The 18799-nt window shown below is 45.4% G+C and overlaps 1 protein-coding gene across 1 annotated transcript in view; it reads right to left on the bottom strand.

Annotated features, from left to right (window-relative positions):
* LOC142583441 (nuclear factor related to kappa-B-binding protein) overlaps positions 1-18799 on the bottom strand; it is a 588296-nt gene that overhangs the window by 162053 nt on the left and 407444 nt on the right. Inside the window, exon 18 of the mRNA XM_075693910.1 lies at positions 7056-7325. Coding sequence (XP_075550025.1) covers positions 7056-7325 — 270 coding nt within the window. The remainder of the gene's footprint in view (positions 1-7055; positions 7326-18799) is intronic.

The following is an 18799-nucleotide window of genomic DNA, read 5'->3' as shown; positions in this document are numbered from 1 at the left end:
AAATTCCCTCGTACGCTGCGGTTTTCATTTAGTGGCGAGATTTTCCCGCTTCGAGTGTCTCCTTTACAACGCTTGAAAGCACCACAATAGGTAGTGGCTGCCTTTGAAGGCGCGCAACATGGTAGGCTACTGCTCAGTGCCGCAGTGCCGGACGTACGCAATGGAGCCCGATGTCAGCCTTATTCATACATAGCCGCAGGACAAGAAGCTGCGTGAAGCTTTGCTCGCGAAACATAAAACTGGCGAACAGTCATCGGCTACAACTCGCGTATGCAGCAAGCACAGACGCGAGGAAGATTTGTGCCACGGCGCCGGGTCTGCGATGTTCGGAAAACGCGCACTGAGACACTCGCCCGAGTCTGGTGCCCGACTAATGTCATGACGGTTTGGTCTATGAACTTGTCGATGCTATAGATGAAGCACATTACAAAAAAAAAAAGCATGGCATATGGTCATGTTTGTGTTATGAAATAATGCACTAGCTGGATTACACAAAAAGAAGCAGTGGGAAATCGCCCACTGAGAACACCGATAAATATATAATGCGACGCAACTTGAGAAATAATATTGAAACGTCCAAGAATTTAGAAAAAAGAAAGATTGAATCGTCGCGACGGCGCATCCCAGTCCCCGTAGGCGTCGAAGCCTCTACAATGAAATTATTTTTGAACAGCTCTGATGGCGCCCACGCAACAATGGTTGCTTGTATACTGTCAAATGCATATATTCTGCGGCCTAAAGCTTATGGCACGGTGCGAAAACGCGCACACGGTGAAAGCAAAACATTGTGCGCGGACATGCATGCAGACGCGCAGTCGATTGCTGCGAAGCTGTGCGATCACTGCATTGAGGCTTCGTTCTATTACGCTCCATTTAGTTATACAAAAAGTATAAGAACATATTTCACATAGTTTGCTCTCAGCGTTTGTCTACCTTTCACGCAAGGAGCCGGTTCGGGAGACTCCATCATGGCGACCGCACGCAGTGGCGTTCACTGTTCGTATTCAGTAAAGAGATAGCATCTGTAAACGATTCTGTGCTTTCAGTTTACCCAATATTATAATTTAGACAGTAAAAACCTTCTCGCGTTTCGAAAGTACTTACAGAAATATCCGGGAGAGCTCCCGCATGATGTTTTCAGTGCGCGCTGATAGCAAAACCTATGAGGAGCGCGCTGCGTGATCCTTCATACTACGCCAGCGAGGAGCTTCGAATAGATGGCGACTCCCAAACTCCTCGCCGCTAATACCTGCTGCATTCGCGATCTCTGGGAAAGAAAGCGAAGGAGAGGGGGACCCGGGGGACGTGCGCGGTATCCAAGGCAGCTGTACTGGTGCTGAAACCCAGAAGTTGTCGATATCCTCGCCTTCCTCGACTACAGCCGGGGGGGGGGGGGGGACAGAAGACCTATGGGCCCCGGGTGCCAGACGACCTAGCTACGCCACTGCACTGCAGCTTCTGGAGGTGAAGCTGCGTTGTTGACGCTGCCCTCAAATCCTCTGCTCACGTTACCTACGAACTGAAACCTTCTTGATGTTGACGGCTATCCTGTCATGTCACTCATCTTTCTATTATGAGTGCTGCCTTCCGACGACGACTGAGCAAGCTCCTCACCCAAGTGTTGTCCGCGTTGTGGATGGCGGTACTGTGCTTATCATTGGCATGTGTATGGCACATGTCAGCATAGCTGGCTGTCACACTCCTGTCCTCTTCACCGTGATTGCTCCTTGCCCCCATGACCTAATTATCGGCCTCGATTTTCTTTCCACGCATTCTGCTTATTGACTGCTCTGCCAGTACCCTTCGCCTTGAGTTGCCGATTCTCGCAGAACCTTCTGAAGCACCCCAGTGCCGCCTATGCCCCACTGGCTTTCTTCGCCTGCCACCAAAGTCAATAGCCTATATTGAACTGTCCCTGAACCTATATCCTTAACTTGGTGTGTAGGTAAACTCTTCGAGCGTGTTGTACTTTCGCAGCTACAACCCTTACTCGAAGACAGCCAATTCTTTCCGGATACACTCTTCTGCTACCGCCCTAACATCTCTATGCAAGACATATTGCTGTACCTTAAGGAGGATGTTGTGGATTGCCCTACTGCGGCCCAGGCCAGAGCTATTCTGGCCATAGACCTCAAGGGGGCCTTTGACAAAGTCTCCCATGACCTAATTCTCGACAATCTGGCTTCTTCCCAATGTGGCACACGTACCTATAACTAAGTCAGAGCGTTTCTTTCGTACCGTACAGCCACTATTGGCATAGGAGAGCTCCGGTCGGACGTCATCAGACTAACAAGTAGAGGAACACCACAGGGCTCGATCCTATCGCCCACCCTCTTCAACGTGGCTATGGCTAAGCTGCCCCCCTTACTAGACCAGATACCCACCTTCCGGCACGCTCTCTATGCCGATGACGTTACGATCTGGGCAACCCAGGGATCCGACAGGGCCATCCAGGATGCTCTCCAGGAAGCTGTGCGTGTCGTGCAAAACTATGCAGCTACGGGAGGCCTTGCCTGTGCAGCCGAAAAGTTCGAATTGCTCCTCGTGCACAGGCGGCGCCGCAGAACTGACGAATCCCCTAATATTTCCCTGTTTTTACACGGCAGCCCCATCCCTCAGGTAGCTAGACTCCGTATCTTGGGCCTCCACATTCAGTCTGATGGCAAAGCCTCGCACACTACGCACCTTTTGGGTCAGCAGATAGCACCATGTCACACATATGATAAACCGCATTACTAATCGTAGAAGAGGCCTTCGCAAGAAAGACATCCTCCACATAGTGCAGACTCTGATAATCAGCCGGCTCCCCTATCACCTCCCCTATCAAAATCCCACCCTCACTCAGACTCGAGAAGATGGACGCCCTTCTGCGGAAGGCAGTGAAAGCAGCTCTTGGGCTGTCTCCACATGCTTCCATACAACGGCTTCTTCAGCTTGGTATCCGCAACACCGTAGGCAAGCTTGTTGAGGCTCATCGTGACGGTCAGCTCCAACGTCTCAGATGCAGCCGTCAGGGCTGCGCTATACTCTCTCGCCTTGGCTGCCCTGTTCCCGAGACACCTATACACGTCCCACAATAACGCCTCGCTCCTGCTCTATGCACTGGCATTTTATATTTATTTTATTTATTGATACTGCAATCTTCACCGGGATTCTAGCAGGGTGGGATACAATACATGAGAGAAAATACAACATAATGGCAAACAAAATATATGTACATGCCTAGGTCACAGTCACGAAAGAACACAAAAAATTTAAGCAAAGCATTTATCAAATGTGCAAATGAAACAGAGGAACAATCAACGCAGATATCATATAGACAGTCACTATAAAAATAACCAATTATATTTCAGTGATCAAGAAGGGATGCGAAAGCTGACAAAGAGTCTGCTTGAACGATGCAGCTGCTGAGTTTATTTCAGTCTCTGACTGTTCATGGAAAAAATGAATACTTGAAAGAGTCATTATGATAACGAAAAGGCGTTATTGTTAGTTCACGTCTTTGGCGTGTTGAATAACCGGAAGAAAATGTAATCCATTCACTAAAGTCAACTTTATGGTGCCCCTTAACTAATTGATATAAAAATTTTAGTCATGATGAGCAGTTTCTATCAGATAACGGGGTTAGGTTAGCGCAAGCTTGCACTTCAGTCTCTGAGCTGTGTTGAAAATTGTTATAAATAAACTGTACGGCTTTTTTTTGGACATTCTCTAGTTTCAGAATATTACGTTTTGTATAGGAGTCCCATATTATAGCAGCATAGTCTAAGACTGGTAGGACAATGGATTTGTATGCTAATCTTCTTACAGCAGGGGTAGCCAGAATTAGCGTTCTTCTTAAAAAGAATAACTTTCCATAAGCATTCGCTGTAACATAGTGAATATGTTTATTCCACCTAAGATTGTTTGAAATCCATAGCCCAAGATATTTGCATTCAGACAGTTCAGACAAAAGCACATTATTAAAATTGTACGGAAGCGATAAGGGCCTCTTCTTTCGAGTGATCCACATAAAAACTTGTTGTTGTGTCTTGTTGAGGTTTATACACATCTGCCACCGCTTACACCAAGAAGCAACACGCCGAAAATCGTTGTTTAACAATGCCTGATCCGATTGATCATTAACCTCTGTATATAGAACACAGTCACCCGCGTACAATTTTATGTTGACAGAGATGTCTTGTACATGTTGTTTATATACATAAGAAAAAGAAGTAGCCCTAGGACTGAGCCCTGCGGGACACCTGATTTCACTGGTAATTGGTTAGATTGATGGCCTTTGAATGCAACAAACTGGTGGCGATTGTTCAAGTACGCTGAAATCCAATTAACAAGTTGAGAGTTTCTAAGCAGACTATGTAATTTAAATAACAATTTACTGTGTGATACTTTGTCGAAAGCTTTCGAAAAGTCCATAAAAATTGCATCATTTGGTTTTACGTTATTTAGAGATATGTATGGCAAAGTCCTGGATGGTAGCAACTAGCTGTGTATAAGTTGGGTACCCTTTCCGAAATTCATGCTGGCATTCTGTTGAGATGTTATGCGTATCTAAGAAATCCACGATATGTTTATGTATTATGTGCTCCAATAATTTGCAAGTGTTAGAGGTTAAAGAGACTGGACAGTAATTCTTTATAGACCGTTTGGCACCGTGTTTATGAAGTGATATTACTCTGGCTGTTCTCCAGTCATTCGGGAGTTTACCTACTTCTAAGGAACGTAAAAACACAATGTACAAGTATTTCAAAACCCATTCAGCATACCTTTTTAGGAAAGTGTTGGGTATATCGTCTGGGCCTGAACTTTTCTTTTCATCAAGTTTTAAAAGCATGTGGAATATACCCTATTTGCTTATTGATACATAAGAAATAGGGGGCATAAAATTCAGAAACACAGGTAAGATACCATCATCACAAGTAAAATTACAATGTGCTCATGTGTGGGTAGAAAAGTCTGAACTGCATGAATCTATAAGTGTGAATGTTGAACTAATGTATCTGACATGATCAGCATGCCTTCCACTGGCTAATCAGCCCAATAGTCACACATGTTTCTGTGCTTTCCACACGCGCTGCTTTTGCTGTTCCCTCTGTTCGAGTACATAGCATTAATTGTTTATATCAGTCCGGTTGATACGGTCAAACCTTGTACTGAGAAAGATCATGCACCGTGAGAACGCTGCATGCCTCTAGGCACTGACCATAGCCAGGTCATTCACCACAGGTACCGATATTCGAAAAATCAAATATTAGACATTTGGTTTGCGAATTAAATGATTCGAACATTCCCTATATGATTCGAAACCGAATATTTGAGTACTTGCGCACCCCTAGTAAACAATATTGCACTGAAGCCCAAACTGAGATAAAGTCTAGCAACGAGCTGCCGCTGTTGTAAATGACAATAAAATTAACTTGAAAAGTTTTCCAGGCTGCCCTAATATTTAGTCACTATTGCGGTAACCTCCAAGCCCTCCCTCCCCTTACCCTCAATATTAATAGGTAAATGAAATGCTCTTGTGTAATAACAGCCCTCGTACTACGTACAGTCGGTTCCCATTAAAGGTCAAGCACAAAGAGCTTTCATTACAAGTCTGGCTTGACAGAGTGACATAAGTAAAGGTGCCCAAAAAGTGTGGCTTATTAGGAATCCATTTCAAGAGAGTACAGACTAGACTGTGCTGTTGTATTTGTGCTTTGTAACACATTTTATTGCTGATATATTGATGCACTGTGCCTATTTGTTCTCACGGTATAAAGTCAACAGACAATGGGCCTCTTTGATTATCTGTCCCTTACAGTTCTGGACTATCTGAGATGCTGGGACCTCATAGACGGATAATTGAATAGGCCCAACGAGGACTAGGAAAGCATACAGGAAATTGACCAGGTTCTTTTTTTTAACAGTTGAAATGTACAAATAAGAGGAAAGAGAAATAGAAGTGGACGAAATGGCACCTTGCCAGCACCAGCGTGAACCAAGCCTGCAACCACTGCATGCGATTGAGCTATGCTTGCCGCTACTCCCCCTGAGCCAGTGCCACTCATGGCCAAGGTGACGGGCATCCTTTCCACTGGAGGCATCACGACCAGAGGAACAGGCAACTTGTATGCAGGCATCAAGACTTACCGAGTAGAGTTGGCTTTCCTTTTATGTTCATGTTCCTTTTCCTCGTTATTATTGTGATAGAAATTATATGGACACTCCAGGCGCATTTTTGCCATCGGCGTCCGCATCACTGTCGCTGCGCGTCACATGCTGTTGGTACGACTGAAAGCACGCAAGGGAAGCCAACAATCATGGCTAAGCACATGAAGAGAGAAAGCGGGGAGCAAACGTACCATCTTTCATTGCGCGAAAGGCCGTGGGGGGGTGGGCGGGAGGGCGGTGTTGTGCTCCCGCAGCAACTGCGCATTTTGCGACTGGGCGCAAGGGGAACTGATGATCGTGGCTGAATCTTGTGTGCCATATAATAAAGGAAGGTGGGGAGGCAGCGCAGGAGAGAAGGGGTGGCTTTGACTCCAGCAACAAGCGTGTAGTTTGCACGGCTGTGTGCGCCGTATCTTGAAAGAGATCTGCAGACGACTCATACCTTTGTGCGTGCTGTGTTCTCACCACTCTTGCGTTTCTTGCGTTGAAGTGACAGACAGCACGAAGGTCACATGGCTCACTGTTGCTGCCACACCACCATTTTGATTGCGAATGTCCACGCTCATAGAGTGCAACGGGTTCATGTTTGCTTGTGTGCACTGACACCATGCTTGTTAATTCAGTTAGCAAGCAAACGCTGCCAAGTTTATATGGCCTATAAAACTAAGATTCTTACTTCATATAGCTGTGTATTAATTTGCTATCACAATCAATGCATCGCCTTTGGCTAAACTGCTATTTATTTCTACAGTTAAAAAGAAGAAAAAAAAGCAGCTTATACTTTGCCTCGGTCTGAGAATTGCTACACTCACAGAGGGTCTGGGCCCACTGTTCCCCCATTTGCCCTTTGTTCTCAATAACAGTTGTACTTGCTGCAAATAAAGCACATCAAAGTGTCATACCTGTGAGCCAGAGACCAGGCGTGCCATCACAGGCTTGTTTTTGGGCTCCTGCTTGATTACTATCGTCTGGAAGCCCTTGGTGACCAGCTTGGGCTCGGGAGGTGAGGGCTCCTCTGGCGGGGTTGGGACAGACGGGGCTGCAGGTGGGGGCCGGCTCGTTGGCAGCTCGGGGGCTTCCACTCGCGGCGCTGGCAGAGGGGGTGACGAGGGTGGCCGCTTGGTCGGGCTCGCCGTCTCTGGCTCGGCTGCCTTGGGGCTTTCCTTGGACTTCTGCGTGCAGGTGCATGAGCACTCGTTTGGGCCACACCAGTAAAAGGTCTTCAGCCCACACACCTCCCACAGTCCAGCTCAACTGTGACTAAGCCAAGCTGAAACCACCTACAGTGAATTTGCAACTAAGCTGTCTGGTACCACCTGCTCCCACCTCTAGCACAATTTAAGACATGTTAGCAGCTGCTGACAAGGAAGCATTTCCAGACTTCTCATGAGCGCACATCAATAGAATTTAAATTGAGGGACTCATTCTTGGTTGATTGATGCCAGACTGGCAAGCATAATGCTGCAACCACATATGCTATATTTGCTGTGCTGCCATTTCAATGGACTGAATGGGGAGACATCAACATTCACCTCGATGCTTGCCATTACCCTTTCGAGGGTTGAATTTTTTCGAAAAAATTGTGCCCCTGTGGTCAATTTTCTTAAATTGCAGATTCGAGTAGTAGGAAATGATAGAGAACTCACAATTACAGCAAAAGTGTATTACAAGCAATATTTTTGTCTCAAAGATGCTTTGCTCGCACTAATACTTTACACACAAACACGCTATGCAATAATTCTAGTGTCATCTATCACTATGAACTTATTGTCCCAAAATAACGTGTTTCATCACAAGAACAAACATTCCAGAAGCGAGACAGAAAAAGAAACGACTGAACAGTCACTACGAGAAGCGGAACTGTGCGCAACCGTACTGAAATCCCATATGCGTACGCCCCAGCCCACAGGAATATGCGAACGGCAACCAAAAGGGGAACCACAACCGAAGGCAAAGAAAAAGAAAACTGATTAGTATCTGAGACACGACACTACTGAAGACACAATAGCAGTGGCTGCAAAAAATGACAATGTTTCCTCCACGCATGCCTTGGGACGACCATGCGAGTGAGCACTCAGTCGGGTTCTGCACACCGGTGAGCGGAAACACAACCTCAAATGACTTTGGGTGACTCCACAGAGATGACAGCACCCATCAAACATAAGATCAGGGAAACACGGGGAAGGCGGGAGATGAAAATTCAAGACGAGAACAAGGTGAAAGCAGGAGCCAACGTTTCGACAAGTGGACTTGTCTTCTTCAAAGCGACATATGCTTTCCTCGCCACAGTATACAGAGGTGGGGTTCTTCTGAAAGGGAGAGGGCGTAAGGCAGGTGGGTGCAGCAACGAGCGAAGGTGTGTAGAATTGAGAATAAAGGAGTGCTGTGCACAAGGCCAGAGACAAGTGTCAACTCCCGCGTGCCAGCCGGCGTGTCAATGGCATGCACAGCTGCCATCTATTACCTGTTTCGCTGGTGGTTGTGGGCTATCGCGTTTATGAAAGAGATAATAGAAGGAGCGGCAGAAACCGGTGCTCATGAAAAAAAATAAAAGAAAATATTGAAATGGAATAAATAAATAAATAAAGAGAAAAAGAAACCAGTGGGCTTGGCGGCACCGCGATGAAATGACCGACAAACTCACTTTTGTTCTTCACACAGGTGGTGTTGCTGTCACGTCCGGTTCTAGGGCAAGCCGAGAATGAATTCAGACTTCTTGCTAAAATCAAGTTCTTCAGTGGGACCACTTCTGTGTATTCCGCTGGAACAACTGACTCTATACTGCTGCGCACCCGGGCATTGACTGCATCACGAGAAGCACCGAGGTCATCAGTATCACCGAATGGGGCGGTTTCTTCAACGATGGACTATCGCTGCGGCGACAGTGGGCTTGGTGGCACCGCGATGAAAGGACCGACGAACTCAACTTTTGTTCTTCACACAGCTTGGTGACAAACGCTCTCATGCTTGTTTCAAAGACGACTCTCCTGGTTTGCTAGTGCTGGCGAGCCCACAAGCTCTTTGTGCAATTTCCAGTGAATGTTTGGATGTTATGATGCAATTGTTATGTTGTGGTGACATTGAAACGAATCCGGGTCCTGAACGAGAGTTACTCGAAGAAATTCTGGCTGAAATCAAAGGGTTGAAGACTAATGTGACTGACCTAAAGGCAACAGTTGCTAAGGTTGAGACTGTTGTCTAGTATTCCTGAGCTAACTAAAAAACTAGAACAATCAGAAATAGAAATTTCTAACTTACATATGTGTTTGGATGGCATGCAGAAAAAACTTGAAGTTCTCGAAAACAGCAGTCGAAGCAATAACCTCATCGTAATGGGACTCTCAGAGATGGAAAATGAAACAGCAGAGAAATTGAAACGTGAAGTAGTTGGCAAAGTTTTTCTAGAGAAGTTCAATGTTTCTGTTACGTGTGTTGAACGCCTGCACAGAATTGAAAGTATTCTTCAGGCAAAACAAGGCCAGTATTCCTGCCTTTTACTAATTTTGATGAAAGGCAGGCTGTACTTCGGAGTGCTCTGGAAATTAAAGGGACAGCTATATTTTATTAATGAAGACTACTCAAACGATGTTACACAGAAGCGACGGAACCTTTGGAACAGTGCGCCGAGGGATAAGGGGAGCGGGCACAAAGTTATTCTTGTTTACGACAAGATGAAGATTGACGGTACCACTTACGCCTGGGATGACATGAAGAAACAACGTATGTAATGTATCAGCAAGACAGACCTGGATGCAACTGGAACTAGTGCGTTAACATCTGACTGACGTCACCAGACGCGCAGGCTTCACTTGCTCAATATTAATGCCCATAGCCTTTTAAACAAAAGCTTGAACTGGAGTATCTTTTGACCGAGCACGAGCCAGATGTGGTGATAGTGACGGAAACATGGCTTTACTCCAAAGTTTATGAACACGAAATCTGTCCGTCAGGGTACAAAGTGATAAGGAACGACCGTAGCAGCCGAGGTGAGGGAGTGGAGATTTTCATTGATAGCAGACTGTGGTATACAGTATTTGAGTATCCTTTAGATATAGAAACAGCGTGGTGTAAAAATTTTTTGGGGGTAAACAAAGTTGTTATCGGTGCAGTGTATCGCCCACCTGGGACAAGCGCAGCAGCTATAGAGAGACTGAATGATTTCATGCATTGTCTGCGTGTACAACACAAGAACGTTAATGTAGCAGGTGATATTAATGTTCCTCGAATATTGTGGGACAGCATGTTGCCGGGAAATAGGGACTGCAAGCCTGCCACTGCATTAATTGAAGTGTGTTTTTCGCACAGTCTTCACCAAGTTGTAATGAATACACTCGTGTACAGCAAGCCAGCAAATCTGTCTTTGACCTCATATTTCTGAGTGAAAACTTGTTGCTCCGGCCACACAAAGTTGAGATTTTTCCTGGAATTTATTTTCATTCCATCGTTGGCATAACAATGATGTTGCAGCAAAATGGAAATGTATCCAGACATGTTTCGACTTACACGGACTACAATATGGCCAATGATACGGCTATACTTGACGAATTGGACATTTCTTTTGAACAGTTTAAGGAGCTTTGTCTTCAACAAAATATGGATATAAACAAAGTTTGGCTAATGTTTAAAGCCCTTGTACACAAATGCATAAACCAGTTTGTGCTCTTAAGGCTAAAAAAGAAACATTTGCATGACCCCTGGATATCATGTGAAATTATCCATTTGAAAAGGAAGATACAGCGATCCAAAACAAGGTACAAACATGTGCGTGATTTAGATCTGTTAGAACAGATTATTGCACTCAAAAAAGAGTTGAAGGATAAAATAAGAGAGTCCAAACAGAAGTATTTTACTGTTACAATGCCAAAGTTCCTTAAGTACTCACCCCAGAAGTTCTAAAAGCACTTTTCAAAATATAAAAAGGCAACGTCTGAGTTGAGTACAACTCAAGGATTTATTACTAATGAAGAGGATATTGCAAATGAGCTTAACAGTTTCTTCTGCGGTGTCTTTACTACAGACAATTGCGAAGTAGACAACCTTTGTGCTTCTCGTTGCTTCCTTCCTCTAGGCGAACTCCAGCTTTCTGAGCGAGGTATATTTAAAGGGGGACGTGGCGTTCGATAACAACTTTCTTATTTCTTCGTGTCTTTTTATAAAACTTGACAGACTTATCAGCAACGTTTCTGTGATACTACTGTATAAATTTCATAAAGATATATTTAGAACTTTTTTATGTATAATATTTTTCTCCTTCTGGCCTTGTTCCAAGCCTGAATCACTTATAAAATATGATAGAACACTAGTGCAAAGCACTGTGCATTCTAAGATAAATGGTTGAGGTCATGACATTTTTAGATGTTTTCATTTGCAATGCAATTTTTTTAGTTCTCATTTTTTAAGAGGTGACTGTACCACAGGCGTTTAGGCTGTGAATTAGTAGACGAACCGTTATTTGTAGTAAAGTCAAACTGCAAAAGCAAGAGTGTCATGCCCTGGACAGTACATCCAGGAATACATGAAAAAAAAAAAATACGGAACTGAAATAGACCTAGTGGCTACGAAGAAATCAGTGGTACAAGCAAAGCAGGAAGCAAGAAAATTCATTTTGAGAAAAAGGCTTTCAAAGTTGTACCTTAGATTTTATATTATCAAAAGGTATCGGGGTTGTAGTCTTTTGTGTCCTTTTCAGTGTGCGGCTTCTTGAGTGCCCTGCCTTTGGTTTGATGTGCCTTGCTTGACTTTCTTTTCCACAAGACATCCTTTTAATGCTTGTCTGCGAAGAGCATGTTGTCCTGGTTGCAGTCCAAGTGTTGCACAATGCTCAGCATACGCACGGCGGGCCCCAGCATGGTGTTTGCAGACTGCCTCATGGACAGCTGCCTCTGTCGCAACCAATGATGCATTTTTATCTTTTGGCAGCAGCGACCGAATGAAGGCTTTCGGCAGCCTTTTGGGTTTTTTTCCCTAGGCAACGGCTGAGGAGCTGCATGTCAGAAACGCAATGGTACACAGCAATGCATTGGCAACATGCTTTCCAAGCTAGTACTTGTGAGAGGTGGAGGCTTCTTCTCTGTTTCCGCAGCCTGATGTTGGCCCCAACTTTGGGGCCCCTGCGGGCAAAGGTCATGATGGGGGTCTTCATCAGTAAATGTTAATGGATAATATGTTGCCATCGTGGCCTTTTGCATGTCTTGAACATTGTTGTTTTCCCGCAGAGCCATGCCATATAAAAATTTTGAGTGAGGCCACCTTTCCCTCCAAGAGGCTGCCCTTTCTTGCCTTTTGTGATCAAAGCACGCAGAGCCGTCCCCATCCTTTTCTTGACATGACTAATGCAGTCCTCCTTTATAAATGAAATAAATCCAAAAGTCTTGTCCTGACAGAGTGCTACAAAGGTTCTACTGTCACCATCACAAACAATGTTTGTATATGGCAAACCGTTTGCTAAGGGACCTCCTGAATAGAGTCAATGCTGCTTCAACCTCCACTCTGCCAGAGTTCACATCCGTGTTTTTTTGGCAGACGTGTGATGCTTTCCAATCATCATAGCCTTCATCCCCTTCTTCGGGGCCAAGCAAACAACCACGGCGTCAGTTTGATAGGACCACAAAGTCGAGCACCAGTCCTGTGAAAACTTCTATTACAGTGCCGACACCTATGTGGGATGTATGGCCACGTGTTAACCATGTCCCATCATAAACCACTGTTATGTTGTTATTAAAGGTAGGGTCCATTTCCCTGTAAACATTGCACACTGCCACCACAGAATCAGAAAAAATATTGGCAGCAGCTGTCTCACTGGCAGGTATCCTTGAGATGTTTCTGAAATGTTTTATGATGCAACCCTCTATTGGAGACATTCATTATTGACCAGAAATCGGTCAAAGCTGTTGCCCCTTTGGCAATACTTTTAACAGCCTGTACAGCTCTCATATTCACATAAAAAATTTTGCGACCTTCCTTTAGCGGTGATGACCACCCCTTTGCGACAGTGCCGCAAAATGTGCACATCAGTATCATTTGTGCTGCTAATCCATGTCTTGTTCCCAGCTGAAGTGAAAGTCCTGGTTGGGAGCACTGCTGGCACTTAGATTTACCGAGAAGCGTGTTCAGGGCAGCCATTTGAACGATGAGAAACTCCTCCGCTTGTTCCGTACTGGCAAGCACCTCGCCTTCACCCGTCAGTTTCATTTTCTGTGCGGTCGCCGACACCAAACTTAGTTTTGCTTGCACTTTCCCAGTGACCTCCTGGGATGCTTCAGCCGATACAAAATGCAGCTTCAGGCGTGCCTGAATGCGTAGCAACACCGTGCGAAGTGCCGAGACAATCATCGGATGCATCCGAGGCACAATCGCTGGATGCATCCGACGATGTGGAACATGGCACAGCAAGCTTAACAGTGCCACTGCTGCTCGCACGAGATGTTTTGCCTACGTAAGAAGTGCCAGAGAGCGACTCCTCAACATTGTCGACACAAGTAGGTATTCCGCTCGCACATGAAGTGCTCGGTGGCGTCTCCTGAACAGCATCATCGGCATGCGTAAGTATCCTGCCCGAATGTGGAGTCCTCGGCTGCGCATCTGTGACTTCTACGCTAGGCTGCACAGTACTGCCTTGCGACCTTGAAGCAGTCTTTTTCACCGTTGGCGATTTTTGCTTACGAGTGCCGTAAGCATGAGCCGTCTTGTACTTCAGCGCTTGCCGACCCATGGTCACCAGTAAACTTCCGAAACTACATCCCACAAGCACTGATGAATGCGTAGAGCTGATATGTCCAGAGTAGTGTATCACAACACAAACCAGCTTCTGAAACTATGCTCCCCACGCACTGACAGTGAGCCGATATGTACACAGGCGCACATCACAACACAAGTCAGCTACGTTCGCAAGTACTGGCGATCCAGATGAGCTGAGGTGTGAGGAGGTGCTTACCCCTTGTGGAGTCCATTGCCGAAACTACGCTCCGTACGTGCTCACGAACAATGCGAGGCGATTGTCAGATGCACAAGTCACGGGTGATATCAGACGTAAGCTCCTGAAACTATACACCGCACATACAGACGAACATCGTGTGCCGAGAGGCGCGGCCTGTGCGCGGCGGCGTGGTAGCAGAAGATGCGCACCGCCAACAAGACCAATGGAAAAGCTCCAATTGGTCACGTGACGGGCGTGGCCAATCGGAGGCCTCGGAACGGCCTTGAATCATTTGCTTTTTGTGCGCTTGCTTATGAATGGACGAGCTGGCTGTCACGGCAAATTTAAAGATGGAGAAATGCGTTTTCCAACACAGGCAAAATGGCGGCGCTCGGTTGCGCTGTTGTGGAGATATCATGGCTTCAAAAATGCCGTTCTTTCGCGATTTTTGCAGAATTTTTTTGTCACGTTGGATACTACAAAAACCTTTTTGAGCACTTCTACATGGTTTTCAGTGTTCATATTTCGGAATAAGATAAAAAAAGAGTTACAGAAACGGAATGTGTGCTTTTCAAAAATCAATTTTTTGGTCATTTTTCGTGATACAAAAGTCGTGTCTCCCCTTAAGCTATTGCTCAATCTAATGCGATGTAAAGTGTGTGGACCTGATGAAATTCCTAACGCATTTTTACTCAGGTATGCAGAGTGGATGGCCAGATACCTCTTAGTTATCGTTCCAAATTCACTGTCATCAGGTGCTCTACCTGACGATTGAAAATTAAGTAAAATAATCCAGGTACCAAAAGGCAGAGATCTTAAACGTGTTTCCAACCACAGGCCTATTGCACTACAGTCAACACCATGCAAGATTCTTGAACATGTTGTTGTCAAACACATCAGAAAATTTCGGACGAGCAAAAACTTCTTCGGTAAGTCTCAGCATGGTTTTCGTAGCGGCCTGCCGACTGTGACACAATTGTGGGAACAGTGACTTTCATCTGTGAAGTGCTAGACCGAAGAGGCCAAGGAGATATAATTTATCTGGATTTTAAAAAGGCATTCGATACAGTTAGTAACACAAAACTATTATTGAAGTTAAGAGTCGTGTTAGGTAACTGAAAAGTTGTCCAATGGATAGAAGATTTTCTAATAAATCACCGACAGTTTTTTAGTGTTAAAGAAAGCTAGTCTACAATATGTAAGGTTGTCTCTGGAGTGCCGCAGCGCTCTGTGCTAGGGACCCATGCTCTTCCTAATATATATCAATGACGTGATAGAGGACCCACCAATTCAAGCCAAATTATTTGCAGATGATTGCGTTATTTTCACTGAAGTAACCTCCGCAGCTGACCAACTTAAACTTAATTCTTACTTAGATCAAATACATGAATGGTATAGGAAATGGAAAATGTCACTGAACTTGGAAAAAACTGTATGCATGACAATATCGCACAAACACGCCCCTTTACAGTTCAACTACTCCCTATTGGGCACCCCACTAACTCCAGCGACCGAATACAAGCACTTGGGCGTAACTGACTGCAAATAGGAGTTCAACAATGCACATTGACAATATAGTGGGCAAGGCAAATCAAAGATTAGGATTTATTCGATGGACTTTCAAGCAAGCACCTGCAGGATCCAAACTTCTCATATAGAAAATGCTAGTTCGTCCTATAATGGAGTATGCGTGCGAAGTCTGGGATCCATACGACCAAAAGAATGCACTAAAATTAGAAGGTATGCCACGGCATGCCTTGCGCATAATTTTTTTCCAAATATCGAAGACAAGACTCGGTGTCACCGCTTTATGAAAAGGCAAACCTTCCTTTCCTTAAAATTCGAAGAAAACAGAAAAGGCTGAGCCTTTTTTATAGCATTATGAATCACGTGGTGCTGGTAAACAAGGAGTGATACATAGGCGAGAAAACGTTGCGGGTAGTAAGGGATAAACATTCAAATTACGTGAAAGAGGGTAGATTTTCTAAGGATTGCTTTAAATATTCTTTCTTTTTGTAAACTGTGAGAGAATGGAATAAACTGCCGGAGGGAGTGGTAAGCGTGACTGACTGCGAGCAGTTTCGGACCCACCTTCAACAATACTCTTCTTAGTGACGCATGATTTCAGTTTTTGTTACCTTATAGTAGTACTGTACTAAGTGCCACAAGCTGATGCACTAAGTGTCATGAATTGTTCTTAATATTGTTTGTGTATACCTGATCATATGCACTGCTGTGTGTTTAGTGTTTATCGTCGTATAGCCTATCATACGTTATTATACTCATTCCTATCCTGGATCTGTAAAGGGCTGATAGTATGTTCAATAAACAAATAAATAAATAAATAAATAAATAAATAAATAAATGACGATGCCATGGCTGCGATTGTTGGGGTGGCTACTTCTATGACTTTGTCGGCCAAAGCGGCGAGTCCGGTAAGGTCCATGGTAGAGGCTGTCGCCAGGACCATCTGCATGTTAGCCAGGGGTTGTTGCAAAAACAATTCGCGCAACAGCGCGTCGTCGATGGATCTCGCGTTGTTTCCGACCAGCTGTCAAGAAGTTGACTAAGGCGTCGGTCCCCCGAGTTCTTCAGCGGACAGAAGCTGCTGTATGCGAGAACGCTGTGAAGCTGCTGTGTGCTGTAGCAGGGCTGCCTTGAGATCGTCATAGGCGGCGGCAGATAATGGGGAGTTCAACACTTCTGCTACTGCATCAATGGCAGCGGGCGAGAGTACTGCAACGGCATAATGAAACTTTGAGGCTTGAGAGCGGATACCAGCAACTTGAAATTGTGATTCGGCCTGAAGAAACCACGCTGAAGGATGCTGGTCCCAGTACTGAGGGAGGCAGACAGCGATGGCCGAACAGGAGGGCTCACCGTGTTCCTCGGAAGGGTTCTGGCCTTGAACTCTCGTAGCGTTGGTCTGGTCCATGGTCGTCTCTACCACAGGAGTGTATGGCGGTATCATGTCTGCGGTCACCAAACTGTGGCGAGGAGTGACCACTTAGACCGGTAAAGTCTCGGGCTCTCGCAGGAGAGGAAAAACTGATACTCCATCTCTTAGCGTAGCATTCTTTTAATGCCCTTTCGGAATGCTAGCCCGTGCCGGAGTGTGTCAGCCGCTCGTGCCTCATGTAGACGCGAGCGTCTACGTCATGCTCATGCGAAACCAATGTTGCTGCCGCTACAGCACCTTTACTCTGCCTCATAGGTAGAACAACAGGTTGGCTAGCATAAGCATAGGATCCCATCTGTTGATTCCACTCACGCATTCGTACACAGCCACCTACTCTTCAACGTCGGTGCCATCGGTCCCGCAGAAAGTTCCAGGATCCTCGGGTTGCACAACCAAAGGCGACAGTAACGTAGGTGGCTATGGTGATGCTGGAGGCGGCAACGATGTTGATCCCGCATGCTCACTGTCATTCGTGGCATGGACATTGATGCAACGTCCACTGTGGAGCTCCGTTTCCAGCTGTGGTACCGTGCACCTCCCACCAATATGTTACGGGGATGTTAGGAGTATATAAAGACTGTATTTACAATATATATACAGGATGAGCCAGCGTAGACAAAATGGCTGACCATCAACAACATGCAGCAGTCAGCATCTCGCTATCTTCTTCTTTCTTTGTCTTCTTTTATCCTTCCGTAATAATATGTTGGAGTTGGATATCATCCAACCTTCTTCCAGCCCTTGGGCATCTCCCCTCCACATGGTTCCTAAGTTGTCGTTGGGTGACTGGCGTTATTGTGGGAACTATCGAGCGCTGAACTATGTTACGATGCCTGACAGATATCCTGTACCACACATCCACAACATAATGGTGGGTGTGCACGGCACCAATTTTTTTGAAAACTGATCTTCTGCGGCCTCATTACTAGATACCTGCGGCACCAAAAGACCTCTCGAAGGTGGTCATCACTACACTGTTCAGTCTATTTGAATTCCTTTGCATGCCATTCAGCCTTCGCAATGCATGTCAGACGTTCCAAAGATTCATAGACTGCATCCTACGACACCTTGATTTTTGTCACGTTTATCTTGTCTTGCTCGTTGCGAACAATCCAGAAGAGCATGAATAGAAATTACGCATAGCTTTTTGGAGTCTATTTGAACACGGCGTTGTCTTTAATGTGACCAAGAGTGTACTCAAGAGTGCCGGAGTTGTCATTCTTAGGTCACGTCATCTCAAACTCGGGAGTGAGGCCACACCCATCTAAAGTGCTGGCAATACAAGACTTTCTGCAGCCAACCATAAAGTGTCAGCTATGTGAACTTGTTGGGATGATAAACTTCTACTGCCTCTTTGTTCCTAAGTGCGCCCAAATCATAGAGCCACTCTATAGACTGCTGAAGGCAATGGAAGGCTCTTCAAGCAATCTGCCTTGGTGCAACAAAGCGAAAGACGCATTTCACTAAAGCAAACAGGCTTTGGCAAATGCGGCTCTCCTGGTGTATCCACAGCCGGGCATTCCACAGTGTGTAATGGTGGACACTTCGGACACAGCTGTCGGCGCCTTGTTGCAAAAACTCAGTGGCGGTACATGGCACCCAACTGAATTTTTCTCAAGGAAGCTCACATTTTCTATGTGTGAGAGCTGCCATAGCCTGTTTGGGTGCAAACTGCTAGCAATCTACCCCAGCGTACGCGACTTCCGTCATTTTATGAAAGGCATCGAGTTTTTCATTTTAACCAACCATAAGCAAGTGACCTATGCACAGTA

Source organism: Dermacentor variabilis, chromosome 5, assembly GCF_050947875.1.
Source record: "Dermacentor variabilis isolate Ectoservices chromosome 5, ASM5094787v1, whole genome shotgun sequence".
NCBI lineage: Eukaryota > Metazoa > Arthropoda > Arachnida > Ixodida > Ixodidae > Dermacentor > Dermacentor variabilis.
Note: the sequence above shows the minus strand (reverse complement) of the source record. Positions and strands in the feature narration are given on the sequence as shown.